We start from the raw sequence: 19,148 nt of genomic DNA on the forward strand, positions 1-19,148 counted from the left end.
TCAGTCACTGCTGCACCCTGCCCCTAGGGACCTGAGTTGAACCTGTGCACTGCCTCTTGTAAGGCAGTGGAGAAAAAGAGTACCATGGTAAAGCTGCTCCACATACCCTTCTGAGTCCCTGCCGCGCCCTGCCCCTTGGGGCTTGAGATGACACTGTGCACTGCCTCCTAAAGAAACAATGCCTTGGCAAAGTGGTCCAACTACCCCTCCCAGTTGCTACTGCCCCCTGGCCCCATGCCTGAGTTGAAGCATAGTGTCCTGCCTTCTGGGAAAATGGTACTTTGGCTTCCCAGAGTAGTCATGCCTCCCCAGTGCCTGAGTTGAAGTAGTACCCTGTCTCCCAGGAAATGGTGTGTTGGCCACCCAGAGCAGTCATACCTCACTGCCCCTACACCTATACTTACCCCTAAGCCTGAGCAAAAGCAGTGCACTGCCTCCCAAGGAATCAAAGCTTTGGCTGAGCTGGGCAGTTGTGCATTCCAGGCCTGAGCTGACATAGTACTCCACATCCCAGGGAAAAGCACTGGCTGAGCAGAGACATCCCTTCCCCCCAACAGGAAAATCAACTCTCGTTCCCTGCTTCCCTAGAGCTTGACTAGCTGGACTAGAGTCTGAACTGCTGAGGCACCTCCTTCTTAGGTAAGTGGAGTGATCACTGCGCTGCTCCCTGCCCCCTACTCCCCACCCCTCCAGGGCCCAAGTGATAGCTGTGCCGTTTTGGGTTCTTTGCTGTTGCTGTACCCAGCTTCACAGAGTCTGGAATACCGCTGTGCCCCATCATCCCAGGGTCCAAGGTCACCACTAGATGGTGCTTCATCCCCCAGGGAACTTCGTTGCCATTATATCCTATTAGCCCTAGTTCCTGAATTGCAGCTGTACCCTGCTCCCTGGTCCCAAACCTCCAGAGCACTCCACCTGTCCAAGGAGAAAAATCCTGAACCTAGGACCCTAGCTTCACAGCCTCTCTGAGGTCTTTCCCCTATAACCCAGCACTACTGCAGCTGTTTATAGGCCATGCCAGATCTGACACCTAGAGGATCCCTCAGTCACGACTCCCCATCGTCTATAAAATGGTTACTCAGGCACTCAGAGTCATTACTGGCACTAATCTTAGCTGAAAAAGCTGTACAAAGTCTATACTACTGCATCTTCTTGGAACCAGAGTTACCACAGTCTTCACAATCAGCACACTGAGACTCATCTGCAAGTGAAAGCCACTGTGTCAAGTCTGGAAGAGGTGATTGTTCTGCCAGGTGTAAAGACATTGATGCAGAAACCAAAAGGAAATATGAAATAGCAAGAAAATAGGATAGCAACAAAGAAACAATAATTCTCCAGTAACTGACCCCAAATAAAAGGAACTCACGAATTTCCTGAAAAGGAATTTATAATGATCTTAAGGAAACTCAGTGAGATACAAGAGAATACAGATAGACAATTCAGCTAAATTAGGAAAAGAGTTTAAAGAATTTAAATGAGAAATTTAACAAAGAGATAAATATCATTTAAAAAGAACCAAACAGAAACTTTGGAGCTGAAGAATTTAATGAATGAAATAAAAAAAATTAATAGAGAGCTTTAATAGCAGACTAGAGCAAGTAGAAGAAAGAATTTCTGAATCTGGAGCTAGGTCTTCTGAAATTACCCCGAGGGAGTAAAGAAGAAAAGAATATAAAAGAACAAAGACAACCCATAGGACTTATGGAACACCATGAAATGATCAAACATTAGCATTATGGGATTTCCAGACGGAGAAGAGACAAAGATAGAAACAAAACATTTTATATAATAAAATAAGTGCTGAAAACCTAAGTCCTACAAGAAATATGAAAATCCAGATATATGAATTTCAAACATCCCCAAAAGAATTCAACCCAAAGAGATTCTCACCATGGCACATTATAATAAATTGTCAAAAATAAAAGAAAAACAATTTTAAAAGCAGCAAGAGAAAAGTGCCAAATCACACTTAGGAAATCCCCATTAGACTATCAACCGATTTCTCAGCAAAATCCCTGCAGAACAGGACAGAGTGAGATGATGTATTCAAGGTGCTGAAAGAAAATAAAAACTGGCAGCTGAAAATACTATACAAGTAAAGCTGTCCTTTAGAAGTGAAGGAGAAATAAAGTCTTAGAGAAGCAAAAGTTGAGAGAATTCATTATCACTAGATTTTCCTTACAAGAAATGCTTGAGAGTTTTTCAAGTAGAAATGGAAGGACACTATTAATATAAAAACATATGAAAGTATAAAATTCACTAATGAAAGTAAATATATAGTGAAATCCAGAATATCCCAATGCTTTTATGGTGCTCTATAAATCTTATACATCTTTAGTGTGAAGTCTAAAAGTCAAAACAGTCAAATATGATAGTAACTACAATACATTGTTAAGAAGTACATAAAATAAAAAGATGTAAATTGTGACACTAAAATATAAATTGGGGGAAGGATAAAAGTCTGGAGATTTGTATTTGACTGAGGTTAGCTGTTTTCAGTGTAAAACAGTCCATTATAATTACAACATATTTTATATAGCTTCATGGTAACCACAAAGCAAAAAGCTAAAGCAAACACACAAACAATAAAGAGAAAGTAATCAAAACTCAGCACTAAAGAAAACCACCAAATCAAAGAGATTAAAAAAAAAGAGAAGAACAAAAGATCTACAAAACAACCAGAAAATAACAAAGTGGCAATAGTAAGTCCTTAATTATCAATAATTACTTTGAATGTAAATGGATTATTAAATTCTTCAATCAAAAGACATAGCATAGCTGAATAGATTTAAAAAAACAAGACTCAACTATACAATGCCTACAAAAGACTCACTTTATCCTCAAGGACACAGAAAAGCTGAAAATAAAGACATAGAAGAAGATATTCTATGCAAATGGTAATCAAAAGAGAGCAAGATTGGCTATACTTATGTCAGATAAAGTAAACTTCAAGTCAAAAACTGTCACAAGAGACAATGTACCCAACATTGAAGCACCTAAATATATAAAACAAATATTAATGAACACAAAAGGAGAAATAGCAAGACAATAATAGTAGGGGACTACAATAACCCACTTTCAACAAGAGACAGATCAACTAGACAGAAAATTAACAAGAAAATATGGGAACTGAACTGTACATTGGACAAAATAGACCTAACAGATATATACAAAACTTTCTGTTCAATAACAGTAGAATACACATTATTTTCTAATGCACATGGAACATTCTCCAGTTTAAATCATATGGTAGGTCACAAAACAAGTACTAAAACATTTTTAAAAAATCCATATCATATCAAGTATTGTTTCCAACCACAATAATATGAAACTATAAATCAATGACAGGAGGACCTTCAGAAACTATACAAATGTATGGTAATTAAATGAGGTGCTACTGAACAACCAATGAGTCAATGAAGAAATTAGAGAAATTTTAAAAAATTTAGAGAAACATGAAAATTGAAACAAACCCAGCAAAACCTTTGGGATACAGCAAAACCAGTACTCAAAGGAAAGTTTACAGCAATAAATGCCTACATGAATAAAGAAGAAATAGCAAACAACAAGTTAATGTTGAACCACAAGGAAGTAGAACAACAACAAACTAAACCCAATATTAGTAGAAAGAAATAAATAATAAAGATAAAGCAGAAACAAATAAAATAGACTTAAAAGCAGCAGAAAAGATAAACAAAACAGAGTTGGTTTTCTGAGGAGATAAACAAAATCAACAAACCATAGCCAGAGTAACTAAGAAAAAAAGAGAGAAGACTCAAATAAATAAAATCAGAGGTAAAGGATACATCACAACTAATTACACAGAAATACAAAGAATCATAAGAGAGTATTATGAACAACTGTATGCCAACAAATCAGAAAATCTGGAATAAATGGATAAATTCCTGGACACATAAAACCTACCAAGAATGAATCATGAAGAAACAGAAAACATGAACAGACCAATAATTAGTAACAAGATTGAATTAGTAATAAAACTTTTCCAGTCAAAAAATGTACAGTACCTAATGGCTTCTCCACTGAATTCTACCAAATATTTAAAGAAGAACTAATATTGATTCTATTCAAACTATCCTTAAACATTGTAAAGGAGCATACACTTCCAAACTCATTCTAAGAGTCCCCCACTACAAGGACACAATAAAAAGGGCCAATATTTCTAATAAATTTAGATGTAAAAAAAAATGTCCTCAGCAAAATACTAGCAAACTGAATTTAACAACACATTAAAAAGGTAATTCACCATGATCAAGTGGGATTCACCCCAAGACGCAAGGATGGCTCAACATATTCAAATCAATAAACATGATACATCACATCAATAGGATGAAGCACAAAAACCATACAATCATTTCAATAGATTCAGAAAAAGCATTTAACAATATTCAAAATTCCCTTCTGCTAAAAACTCTGAACAAATTAAGCATAGAAGAAATGCACCTCAACGCAATAAAGGCCATGTATGACAAATCCACAACTAACATCATACTAAATGGGGAAAAGTTAAAAGCTTTTCCTCTAAAATCTGGAACAAGAAAAGGATGCCTACTTTTGTCACTTCTATTCAACATAGTACTGGAAGTCCTGGTCACAGCAACCAGGTCCTAGGCAAGAGAAAAAAAGGAGACATCCAAATTGGGAAGGAGAAAGTCAAATTGTCCCTGTTTGGTGGTGGCATGCTCTTATACATAGAAAACCCTAAAGCCTCCACCAGAGAACTAATAGAACTAATAAATAAATTCAGTAAATTTTTAGAACCCAAAATCAACATAGAAAAATCAGTAGCTTTTATATAGGCTAATAGTGAATTATCTGAAAAAGAAATAAAGAAGACAATGCCACTTTCAATAGCTACACCACAAAAAGTAAGATGTCTAGAAATAAATTTAACCAAGGAGGTGAAAAATCTCTATACTGGAAACTATAAAACAGTGGTGGAAAAAAATGGAAGCTAACACAAATACATGAAAGACATCCCATGTTAATTGATTGGAAGAATTAATATTGTTGAAATATCCTTACTACCTTAAGCAATCTACAGATTCAATCTAATCTCTACCAAAACAGCAAAGAAATTTTTCACAGAAATTGCAAAAAAAATCCCAAAATGTATAGGGACCACAAAAGACCTTGAATAACCAAAGGACTCTTCAGCAAAAAGAATAATGCCAGAGGCCTCACATATCCTTGATTTTAAAATATACTACAAAACTATGGTAACTAAAACAGCTTGGTATTGGTATAAAATAGACACATAAACCAATGGGACAGAATAGAGATTCCAGAAATAAATAAAAAATCTACAGTCAATTGATTTTGGACAAAGGTGCAAAGAATACACATTAGGGAAAGCATTGTCTCCTCAGTGAATGATGCTGAGAAAATTGGTTATCGACATGCAGAAGAATGAACTAGAGCCTCTCACCAAATATGAAAATTAACTCAAAGTGGATTAAAAACTTAAATGTAAAACTTGAAACTATAAAACTACCAAAAGAAAACATACAACAAATGCTTCATGGTTTTGATTTGGGCAAGAATTTTTTCCCTAAAACCCTAAAAGCATAGGCAACAAAAGCAAAAATAGACAAATGGGAATTACATAAAACTAAAAAGATTCTGCACAACAAAGGAAACAGTTAACAGATTGAAGAGACAACCTACATAATGGAATAAAATACTTCTAAACTATACAATATAATATAATAACCCCTGACAAGGGGTTAATATCCAGATTATATCAGGAACTCGAAAAAACTCAATAGCAAAAATAATAATAAAATAATTCAATTAAAAAATGGACAAAAGACCTGACTAGACATTTCTCCAAAAAAAAAAAAAAAAATAGAAATAGGTATGCCATATGCCAACAGATATATGAAAAATGTTCAACATCATTAATATCAGGGAAATGCAAATCAAAACCACAGTGAGATATAATCGCATTCCAGTTAGAACAGCTATTACCAAAAAGACAAAAAATAATAAATATTAGTGGGAATGTAAAGAAAAGAGAACCCTTTGGTTCTCCTTTTTTGGTTTACATTTGACTATTGGTCAAATGTAAATTAGTACAGCCATTAAAGAAAGTAGCATGGAAGTTCCCTTAAAAATTAAAAATAGAACTACCATATGATCTAACAATCTCACTACTGGGTATATATCCAAAGAAAATAACATCAGTATGTCAAAGAAATATCTACACTCCTGTGTTTATTGCAGCCCTATTCATAATAGCCAAAACATGGAATTGCCCTAAGGGTATATCAACAGGTGAATGAATAAAGAAAATGTGATATTGACAATGGAATACTATTCAGCCTTAAAAAAGAAGGAAATGTTGTTGATTGCAACAACATGAATGAAACTTGAGGACATTGTGCTAAGCGAAAGAAGCCAGACACAGAAGGACAAATTCCACATGACCTCACTTACTTGTAGAATCAAAAAAAGTTGATTTCATAGAAGCAGAGAGTAGAATAGTGGTTTCTTAAGGCTGGAAAGAATAAAGATAGAGAGGAGAAGGGGATGGAGAGAAGGTTGTCAGTATGTACAGTTATAGTTCAATAGAAGGAATAAGTTCTATTGTTCTATTGCACGGTAGGATGATTATCATTAACAATAGTATACTTTGTATTTCAAAATTGTTAAAAAAGAGAATTCCGAATGTTCTCACTACAAAAAATGATAAATGTGTAAAGTGATAAACATGCTAGTCATCATGATTTTATTACTACACAACATACACATGTATTGAAACATCACACTGTACCTCATAAATATGTACAAATATGTGTCAATTAAAAATAAGTTGTAACTTTTAAAAAGAAAAAGGAAATAAAGTCATCCAATTGGAAGAAAGGAGTAAAACCATCTCTATGCACTGATGACAAGAGCCTACATACTGAAAATCTTAAGAAACTCACAAGAAAGCTGATAAAATCGATAATTCAATACAGCAATGTTTCAGGGCACAAGATCAACACAAAAACAATCATTGTGTTTCTATACACCAGCAGTGAACAATTCAAAGATAAACCTCAGAAAACAATTCTATTTCCAAAAAATGAAACACCTAGAGATAAATTTAACCAAGAAAGAGAAAGACTTTTATGCTGAAAACTACAAAACTTTGCTGAAAGAAGTCAAAGATGATGTAAATAAATGGAAAAACCCATTAAAATCTCATGTTAATGGATTAGAAGACTTAATATTATTAAGATGTCTGTACTATCCAAAGTGATCTACATATTTGATGCAATCTCTATCAAAAATTAAAGTTATTTTTAGAGAAATGGATAAGCCAGTCCTCAAATTTATATGAAATTATATATTATATAAATTAAATATATATATTTATTCCCTAATCATTTATAAAAATCTTGAAAAGATTTTATAATAAAATTATAAATAATTTTATTGTATATAATTTCCCTAAATCATTTATAAAAATCTTGAAAAGAAGAACAGCATTGAAGGACTCACACTTCCCAAATTCAAACTCACTAACAAAACAGTAACCAAACCAGTTTGGTGCTAACATGAGGAAATACATGTAGACTAAGGGAACAGAATTGAGGGTCCAGCAATAAGCCCATATATCTATGGCCAATTGATTTCAAAACGCATATTGACACCACTTACTGAAGGAAAGAATAGTCTCTTCAACAAGCTGAGACAACCAGATTTCCACATACAAAGTAAGGAAGGTGGACCCCTACTTCATACCACATGTAAAAATTAACACAAAAAATGGATCAGTGACCTAAATGTAAGAGTTAACAATGTAATATACTTAGAAGAAACTTAGGGATACATATTTATAACCTTGGATTTGGCAATGGATTCTTAGATATAACACCAAACGCATGAACAAACAGACAAACAAATAAATAAATAGGACTTCATTAAAATTAAAAACTTGGACATTATTTAAAAAGTGAAAAGACAACATATAGGAGAAAATATTTGTGATTTTATGTCTCATGAGGGTTTAATATCCACAATATATGAAGAACTGCTAGAACTCAAAACCCAGAAGACAAAAATTCAATTAGGAAACGGTCAAAGGATGTGAATAAACATTTCTCCAAAGAAGACATGTAAATGACTGACAAGCACATGCCTATATGTTCAATATTATTAGTCATTAGAGAAATGCAAGTCAAAATCATAATAAGATATCACTCCAAACCTATTAGGATGGTTAAAATAATCTTTGACCATTAAATAACAAGAGCTGATGAGGCTGTGAAGCAATTAGACCCCTTATATGTTGCTAGTGAGAATGTAAAATGATGCAGTCATTAGGAAAATAGTTTGGTGGTTCCTTGAAAAGCTAAATATATAATTAACATATGACCCAGATTCCACTTTATACCCAAAAGAATTGAAAACAGGGACTCAAAAAGATATTTTATGCAAATGTTCATTGCAGCATTATTCACAATAGCCAACAAGTGGGAGCACCCAAGTCCATCAATAAATAAGTGGACAGATAAAATGTGGTATATACATATAATGGAATATTATTCAGGTATAAAAATGAATTAAGTTCTGATGCATGTTACAAAATGGATTATGCTAAATTAAAGAAACTAGATACAATGGTACAAACTGCTTGACTTCATTTATATGAAATATAATGAATAGGCAAATTCATAGAGACAAAAAATAGATTAGAGTTAACCATGGGTCAGAGGCAGAAAAGATGGGGAGTTATTGCTTAATGGATAGAGTATCTGTTTGAGGTGATTAAAAACTTTTGAAAATATATAGTGGTGATGATTGCAAACATTGCGAATGTAATTCATGTCCCTAAATTATACACATAAAAAATAAAAATGACAAATTTTATGTTATATAATTTTACCACAAGAAAAAAATTAAGATATTTATTGATATTTAAAAAGCAGTTCTATGGGTAAATGAAAAATAAGATTCACTATATAGAAGACATAATTCTAATTTATTAATTTATATAGAAAAAAGACTGGACAGAAATACATCAAAATGCTTTAATTGGTTAGCTCTGGATATTAAGATAAAAATAGGTTTTTCTCTGTTATATCTTGCAAGTTTTCCATCTTTCACAGTGAATATATGTTAATGACATACACTTAATATATGTTAAACAGAAAAGAATCAAGTTGTTTAACAAAAAAATAGAGAAAATCCTGAAGGCACTTGCTATGGAGAAGAGAACAATCACAGGAGAAACAAGAGCTGTTTCCAAATTCTTTCAAATAGACTTTTCTGTTTGAAAGAAATTTCAAACAGAAGGACTGTTGTGGAGAAAAAACCAAACTCTTCTGTGACACCTCAAACGGCAAAACTGGGATGGATGAAAGTTACACATTTAGAGACAAATTTGACTTCCTGTGAAGGGGAAGTCTGCTAAGAAAGTTAACAAAGGCTGTATGAGGTTGTTCTTTCAATAGATTTAACAAATATTTAACAACTCCTTTAATATGTCAGAAGTATTGGGATTATAGCATGGATCAATACAGACTAAATGTTGATCTCATGAAACACACGTTCTGGATGGGGAGAAGCAGGCAAAAAGCTAACGAAAACAAAGATAAACATCGTAACTTCAGATTGTGGAAAGTACTGTGAAAACATAAAGCAGAGTTGTGTGATAGAGAACTGGTTTGTTCACTATTAAAGTGATCTTTCTGAAGAAGTGACATTTGAGCTCAAATATGAATAATGAAAAAAACTCAAAGACATATAAAGATCCAAGGGGAGAGTATTTTAAGCAAAAGGAATAGCCAATGCAAAGGTACTGAGTTGACCACAGGTTGGCAATGTATCAGAGACAGTAAGACCAGTGCAGAGGCACATCAGTGAGTGGCAATGTGGTTAGAGGTGAAGTTGATGAAGTAGTCAGGAGCCCAATCATGTAAGGACTTGAATTGAGTCAAAATGGGAAGCCATTGGAGCATTTTAAGCAAGAGAATAAATAATAAAATTTGTATTTAAAAACAACACTCTTACTATTGTGTAAATGGGAGTGAGGATAGGGCCGCAACAGTGGAAGCAAGATGAGCTATAAAGTTGTTACACTAATGCACAAAAGAGCTGGTATTGCTTAGTGACTACTGATGGCGGCTACATTGAAAATGGAGGTGGGGAATCAGAGTACATTTTGGAGGCAGCGCTAATAGAAATTTCGAATGTATGGGATGTGATGGGTGAAGAAAAGAGAAAACTAAAGGATGACTCTAGTTCTTTGACTTGAACAACTAGGTAGATAGTGTGATTCCAGTAGAATGTAAGCTCCATGAGGAAAGAAATCTTGTTTTGTTTCACTGATGTATTGTTCCAAGTTCCTAGATCAGTAAGTAGCACAAACTAGGGGCTCAGTGAGTACATAATGATTATACTGAATATCAGATCTGGGGGAATTAAGAGTTCTGTTTCAGAATGTGAAGTTTAAGTCCTATTAAATGTCCATAGTTAGATGCAGAGTAGCTACATTTCCAGAACTTTGGATGGACATCAAGGCTGGAGACATAAATTTGGGATTCATCAGCAGGTAGATAATATTAAAGTCATGGGGCTGGCTGAGATTACTTATGGAGATGGTATAGGCTGAAAAGACAGAGGATCCAAGAACAAGACTTGAAAGATTGTAAAAGTCAGAGAACAAGTAAAGGAGCAGGGATCAGCAAAAGAGATGGGGAAGCTGTATTCATTAAGGTGGTAGGTAATTCAGGAATGTGTGTAGAATGAAAGTCAAAAGAAACCTCTGGAGGAAAGAGAGTGCTGCTGAGAAATAACAAACAGAGAAGGGGCCTCTGTTGCTGATAGCAAGCAAGTCATTGGTGGACCCTATAGAGCAGTGTCAGGGAGGTGCAGTTGAAGTATAGAGAGGGGTTGCTCCACTTCCCAAGTTCTTTTCAGGATTTAAACAAGTTTTTTAAATAAATTGGCATGATAGCTGGTAAGATTATGATGACAAGATATAAAGATTATGATAAGAAGATATAAAGACCATGAGGCAAGTAGAAGAGGCAATTAAAGACTTGCATCTTTGTAAATGCATCATTAATGTACACAGTCAAACAATGGTGGCTGTAGCTGGTTCATATTGGCACATGAGGGCAAATTGCTGCTAAATTTCAAGGCAGTTATGCAAAACACTCATTATTAAAAATAAATTTTATAAAAGTGCAATTAATACTATATGGTATAAACACAAAGATAGTGAATACTCAAAACTGATAACTCTGTCATTATTTTGCTACATTTTAGTATTATCAATATCCTTGAGGTTAATAATGAAGACTAAACTTAAAAATGTGTCAAATCTCAGAAAGTTAAAAAGGATATCCAGGAATTGAACTCAGCTCTGCATCAAGTGGACGTAATAGACATCTACAGAACTCTCCACCCCAAATCAACAGAATATACATTCTTCTCAGCACCACATCACACTTATTCCAAAACTTACCACATAGTTGGAAGTAAAGCACTCCTCAGCAAATGTAAAAGAACAGAAATCATAACAAACTGTCTTTCAGACCACAGTGAAATCAAATTAGAACTCAGGATTAAGAAACTCACTCAAAACCGCTCAACTACACGGAAACTGAACAACCTGCTCCTGAATGACTACTGGGTACATAAAGAAATGAAGGCAGAAATAAAGATGTTCTTTGAAACCAATGAGAAATAAGACACAACATACCAGAATCTCTGGGACACATTTAAAGCAGTGTGTGAGGGAAATTTATAGCACTAAATGCCCACAAGAGAAAGCAAGAAAGATCTAAAATTGACACCCTAACATCACAATTAAAAGAACTAGAGAAGCAAGGGCAAACACATTCAAAAGCTAGCAGAAGGCAAGATATAACTAAGATCAGAGCAGAACTGAAGGAGACAGAGACATAAAAAACCCTTCAAAAAATCAATGAATCCAGGAGCTTGTTTTTTGAAAAGATCAACAAAATTGATAGACCGCTAGCAAGACTAATAAGAAAAGAGAGAAGGATCAAATAGATGCAATAAAAAATGATAAAGGGGATATCACCACCGATCCCACAGAAATACAAACTATCATCAGAGAATACTATAAACACCTCTACGCAAACAAACTAGAAAATCTAGAAGAAATGGATAAATTCCTGGACACATACACCCTCCCAAGACTAAACCAGGAAGAAGCTGAATCCCTGAACAGACATAACAGGCTCTGAAATTGAGGCAATAATTAATAGCCTACCAACCAAAAAAAGTCCAGGACCGACGGATTCACAGCCGAATTCTACCAGAGGTACAAGGAGGAGCTGGTACCATTCCTTCTGAAACTATTCCAATCAATAGAAAAAGAGGGAATCCTCCCTAACTCATTTTATGAGGCCAGCATCATCCTGATACCAAAGCCTGGCAGAGACACAACAAAACAAGAGAATTTTAGACCAATATCCCTGATGAACATTGATGCAAAAATCCTCAATATAATACTGGCAAACCAAATCCAGCAGCACATCAAAAAGCTTATCCACCATGATCAAGTGGGCTTCATCCCTGAGATGCAAGGCTGGTTCGAGATATGCAAATCAATAAACGTAATCCATCACATAAACAGAACCAACGAGAAACACTACATGATTATCTCAATAGATGCAGAAAGGGCCTTTGACAAAATTCAACAGCCCTTCATGCTAAAAACTCTCAGTAAACTAGATACTGATGGAACGTATCTCAAAATAATAAGAGCTATTTATGACAAACCCACAGCCAATATCATACTGAATGGGCAAAAACTGGAAGCATTTCCTTTGAAACCTGGCAAAAGACAGGGATGCCCTCTCTCCCCACTCCTATTCAACATAGTGTTGGAAGTTCTGGCCAGGGCAATCAGGCAGGAGAAAGACATAAAGGGTATACGATAGGGAAAGAGGAAGTCAAATTGTTTCTGTTCGCAGATGACATGATTGTATATTTAGAAAACCACATCGTCTCAGCCCAAAATCTCCTTGAGCTGATAAGCAACTTCAGCAAAGTCTCAGGATACAAAATCAATGTGCAAAAATCACAAGCATTCTTATACACCAGTAATAGACAAACAGAGAGCCAAATCATGACTGAACTCCCATTCACAATTGCTTCAAAGAGAATAAAATACGTAGGAATCCAACTTACAAGGGATGTGAAGGACCTCTTCAAGGAGAACTACAAACCACTGCTCAACAAAATAAAAGAGGACACAATCAAATGGAAAAACATTTCATGCTCGTGGATAGGAAAAATCAATATTGTGAAAATGGCCATACTGCCCAAAGTAATTTATAGATTCAATGCCATCCCCATCAAGCTACCAATGACTTTCTTCACAGAATTGGAAAAAATTACTTTAAAGTTCATATGGAACCAAAAAAGAGCCCGCCTTACTAAGACAATCCTAAGCCAAAAGAACAAAGGTGGAGGCATCACGCTACCTGACTTCAAACTATACTACAAGGCTACAGTAACCAAAACAGCATGGTACTGGTACCAAAACAAGAGATAAAGACCAATGGAACAGAACAGAGCCCTCAGAAATAATACCACATATCTACAACCATCTGATCTTTGATAAACCTGACAAAAACAAGAAATGGGGAAAGGATTCCCTATTTAATAAGTGGTGCTGGGAAAACTGGCTAGCCATATGTAGAAAGCTGAAACTGGATCCCTTCCTTACACCTTATACAAAAATTAACTCAAGATGGATTAAAGACTTAAATGTTATACCTAAAACTATAAAAACCCTGGAAGAAAACCTAGGTACAAACCTAGGTACATTCAGGACATAGGCATGGGCAAGCACTTCATGTCTAAAACACCAAAAGCAATGACAATAAAAGCCAAAATTGCCAAATGAGATCTAATTAAACTAAAGAGCTTCTGCACAGCAAAATAAACTACCAGCAGAGTGAACAGGCAACCTACAGAATGGGAGAAAATATTTGCAATCTACTCATCTGACAAAGGGCTAATATCCAGAATCTATAAATAACTCAAACAAATTTACAAGAAAAAAAAAACCATCAAAAAGTGGGCAAAGGATATGAACAGACACTTCTCAAAAGCAGACATTTATGCAGCCAACAGACACATGGAAAACTGCTCATCATCACTGGCCATCAGAGAAATGCAAATCAAAACGACAATGAGATACCATCTCACACCAATTAGAATGGTGATCATTAAAAAGTCAGGAAACAACAGGTGCCAGAGAGGATGTGGAGAAATAGGAACACTTTTACACTGTTGGTGGGACTATAAACTAGTTCAACCATTGTGGAAGAAGTGTGGCGATTCCTCAAGGACCTAGAACTAGAAATACCATTTGACCCAGTCATCCCATTAATGGGTATATACCCAAAGGATTATAAATCATGCTTCGTGCCTGTTGTGGGGTGGAGGGAGGGGTATATACCCAAAGGATTATAAATCATGCTTCAGGCCTGTCGTGGGGTGGAGGAAGGGGGAGGGATAGCATTAGGAGACATACCTAATGTAAATGACGAGTTAATGGGTAAGGCACACCAACATGGCATATGTATACATATGTAATACACCTGCACGCTGTGCACATGTACCCTAGAACTTAGAGTATAATACAAAAAAAAGTGTCACATCTGTAGCCATTACACTGTGAATATTTTTTAAACTGAGGAAATATTCTTCCAGCATTCAAGAACTAATATGATTCAACGGGTAAGTTTCCCACATCACTGATGAATGGTTGAAGTTTTGACATAAGTCTTTGTTCTTTTGTTTTTGTCTTACTAGTCCAGCTAAAGGAAAATCTCAACCAACATTCATGTTGGAACTAATTCAGTCATCAATTGTAACTATAGATTGATTATTGACACAAGTGTTTGGCAAAACTCAATGAAAGCATTTTGTGACAATCAATTGGCTAAATGAAATTTGCAATAAAGAGTATTGTATATTTGGCTGAGCACAGTGGCTCACACCTGTAATCTCAGCACTTTGGCAAGTGGATCACTTGAGGTTGGGAGTTCGAGACCAGCCTGCTCAACAAGGTGAAACCCCGTCTCCACTAAAAATACAAAAAGTAGCCAGGCGTGGTGGCATGCACCTGTAATTCCACGTACTTGGGAGGCTGAGGCATGAGAATCACTTGAACCTAGGAACCAGATACTGCAGTGGGCCAAGATCATGCCACTGCACTCCAGCCTTGGTGATGGAGTGAGACTCTGTCTCAAAAAAAAAAAAAAAGGTATTGTATATTTTATTATTATTTGCAAATTGCTCACTACACATTTCTTTTCAGTAAAGTTACTTGTTTCCGTGTGTGTGTGTGTGTGTGCGTATGTATGTTTTCTATATATAAATGTTTCCAAATATATAGGGGTGTTTGTGCATATATATTTATATATATAATATATATTTTTATATATTGTATATATTTATATATATAATATATATTTTTATATATTGTATATATTTACATATACACACATATATATGTTTCCCATTTATATATATATTTCCATTATATATATGGAAACAAGTAAATATATATTATATGTATATTCAAACTTTTTTGGAGAGCAACTTGTTAAACATTTGCAAGTGTACCACTGCCTCCCACTGAACAACTGCATAAGGCCAAAATTCAAATTCATGCCCCTGGGTGTTAGAATCTGGCTAATGGAAATGGAACGGTAATAGAATTAGGGATGAGAATGAAGAAAGTGGGTATACACAACTGTTCAGGATGTTTAAGAATACAGGAGGAAGTCGCTAGCAGTAGATTCAAGGTTGGGAGTTCGAGACCAGCCTGTCCAACATAGCGAAACCCCGTCTCTACCCAAAATACAAAAATTAGCCAGGCGTGGTGGTGTGCACCTGTAATTCCATGTACTCGGGAGGCTGAGACATAAGAATCACTGGAACCTGGGAGCCAGATGTTGCAGTGGGCTGAGATCAAAGAAGAATTTATAAAAGAAAGAAGATAAGAGAATGTATTATATGCTATCATTGGGAATGATCTAGTAAACAAGAGAAAGGTTGATAATAATGGAGAAATACATTATTAAAGGAATAAAATCCTTGAGAAGGTTGGAGGAAATAGGAGTCAAAGCATCAATGGAACTACTACAAACCTATTAGAATAGGCAAAATCCAGAGAACTAACAAAACTAAATGCTGGTGAGTATGTGAAGCAACAAGGACTCGAAATCATTGGTAGTGGAAATGCAAACTAGTATAGCTGTTTGGAAAGACAGTTTAGCAGTTTCTTACAAAACAAAACTTATTCTTACTACATAATCCTTTACCCAGTGGAAACAAAAACTTATTTACACTCAAAAATCTGCACATGGATGTTTATAGCAGCTTTATTTACAGTTGCCCAAACTAGGAAGCAACCAAGATATCCTTCAGTAGGCAAATAAATAAATAAACTGTGGTACATCCAGACAATGGAGTACTGTTTAGCACTAAAAAGGAATGAACTATCAAACTATGAGAAGACACAGTGGAACCTTAAATGCATGTTACTAAGTGAAGAAAAGCCCATCTGAAAAGCCTATATATGATTCCAACTACATAACATTCTAGAAAAGCCAAAACTACTGAGACAGTAAAAGATCACAGTGGTTGCTAAGAGCTTTGGGGAAGATGGGAAGATGACTAGGCAGAGCAAAGAGGATTTTTAGGGCAGTGAAAATACTCTGTGTGATAATATAATGATGGATATATGTCATTGTACATATGTTCAAACCCATAAAATGTGCAAGACCAGGAATGAACTGTAATGTAAGCTATGGACTTTGGATAATGATGATGTTATTATTAATTGTTTCTCACGAAATACTTTCATTGAGTTTTGCCAAACTCTTGTGTCCGTAACCAACCTATGATTGCAATTGATGACTGAATTAGTTCCAACATGAATGTTGGTTGGGATTTTCCTTTAGCTGAGCTAATAAGACCAAAGCAAAACAACAAAGACATGTCAAAAACTTCAGTCATTCATCAATGGAAGTTCATCAGTTACAGCAAATATACACTTTGTGGGGAATGTTGACAGTAGCAGAGGCTACGCATCTGTCGGGGAAGGAAGTACACGGGAAACCTCTGTACCTTCCTCTCATTTTTGTTGTGAATCTAAGTCAGCCCTAAAAAAGAATAAAGTCATCAATAAAAAAATTTTCCATTGCAGGGAAATTAGGGAGACAATCTGTATATCCATTAGAAGGTGGAGGGTAAGAGAGATACAATGGCAAGATTACCTTTAAGCTTCATTCTAAATCCTGAGGGGCTAAGATTTAGATATGAGAAATATAAAAGCCATTTGGCTTCTATAAATTGGGCACATTTTAACTATAACTATATCTAAAAGCATTCTGAAGTTAGTGTTCCTGATTTTCAAGCTGCTTTTTTCATTTTAAGTGTTTAGTGACCATTTATAGAAGTTCCAAATTTTACAGAAAACAGCAAAATAACAAGCAAGCTTTTCTTTTGCTAATACTTTCTTGCAATACTCAAAAATGAGGATTCTATTTCCTCTCTGTGTATATATTTGGGAATAAGTTACACATCACTGCTGCTGTTGCAGCTGCTGTTCCTCACGGTAGACAAAGTTTTCCAAGGCAGAGGGAGGCCAGCTGAGGGTAGCACCTCTGGTAAGAAAGTTTTAAAATGTCTTACTTGTTACACCAATAAGAGTTGTAATGGCCAGATCCTGGAACAGAAACTGGTAATTTGAAAGGCTGTTTGTCTCCTGAAAATGAAAAGAAAGCAGATCAAAAAAGTTGTGACCTTCGGGATGAAATTAGATGCTGATTCCATTTATTTTCTCACTGCGACATAGGGTTTTTCAAGTAAATTACTGTGGAGATGCTGTGGTCAGGGCCTGGTTGAGTTGGTGAGTGACGGTGTTGGTGGAAGTAATCAGAGCCAAACCTGTGAGACCCTCTCTATCCAGGAGGCCTATGATCATGTGCTTTCAGGGTGAGATTGTTTGTGCATCCGTATTATTTTGTTGAGGAGGACGTCTTCCCCTACCAGATTCATCTCTGCTCTCTTTTCTACTTGTTAACAGAAAAAACAGGATTTCATCTCACACAATAAAAGAACACATCCCCAAGTGACAACTGTGTGGTAACCTTACATAAATTTTACTGATGGAAACTAAGAATAAGTAAACCCACTATTTGCATTCTTGAATGTTTTTAGACAAAATGTTAGAAAATCCTAGCAAAGCATCTTAATACTCTTGAGGAAAAAGTATTCAGGTCTTACTGATTTTAAGAAACTCACTTTCTTGCTCCCCACCCCTTAGTGGAAAGGAGATAATGTTCAATGTTTAATTCTACCTTTGAGAATAATTTGGGAATTCTAAAATAGAGCCCAATTTCTATAAATAGCCTATCCTTCTCTGGTCCGTTTATAAAGGTATATATATCTTTTCCTACTCACTGATATATATATTTCAGATGTATATATCTGAAAGCAATAGGACTAAAACCTTTAACCCAGGAAAAAGAAGGCAGTATATAAAGATGAAGCTGGATACCTGCCACACAGATATCCAGATGAAATTTCTTTTATTGGTGTTGGTTAATAGGATAATCTCACATGTTGAATTCACAGACGATGGGCATGTTTTTTTCTCCTCTTATATCTTGTTAAATGACAAAAGTGATCACAAGACCTATGTATTTTTTGTGGTATGACATGCCAGTTTTCACATCCCTATATTCAGGGAGCCAGTGGCATGCTGGCTTATACTAACACTTAAAAGTCAATTGCTACATTTTCAGAGATGTTGTGAGCCGGTTGTTAAATAAAGCCAATATAAAAACTTAAATTATACAAGTGTACCATTAAATAAATTATACTAAAGCCAAAGTTAATAAATACTCAAAGCTCAGCACTTTCTAAATATTTTTCTACATTTTACTGTATTCTGTGCCCTTGAGGTTATTTACAACTTTTGTATCTATATGGGGCAAGTAGAACCATATGCAACTGTACATCTTTCCCCACTTCATGTTCAGTGACAATGGACAGATAGCTTGAAACTGGTTTTGGTAGGAGTATTGACACCACTGAAATGGGCATAAATTAATAATCAGGTCTTTTTTTCATGC

The 19,148-nt window shown here is 35.3% G+C and overlaps 1 protein-coding gene across 3 annotated transcripts in view; it reads right to left on the reverse strand.

Moving 5' to 3' along the window:
* The window catches only part of ATP13A4 (ATPase 13A4), a 191,034-nt gene that overhangs the window by 16,460 nt on the left and 155,426 nt on the right, over window positions 1-19,148 (reverse strand). For all 3 annotated transcript variants that reach the window (XM_073023753.1, XM_073023754.1, XM_008009553.3), the window contains one exon: window positions 17,704-17,776. In XM_073023753.1, the coding sequence (XP_072879854.1) occupies window positions 17,704-17,776 (73 nt within the window). The remainder of the gene's footprint in view (window positions 1-17,703; window positions 17,777-19,148) is intronic.

The sequence above is a fragment of the Chlorocebus sabaeus genome, chromosome 15 (assembly GCF_047675955.1).
Source record: "Chlorocebus sabaeus isolate Y175 chromosome 15, mChlSab1.0.hap1, whole genome shotgun sequence".
Classification (NCBI taxonomy): domain Eukaryota; kingdom Metazoa; phylum Chordata; class Mammalia; order Primates; family Cercopithecidae; genus Chlorocebus; species Chlorocebus sabaeus.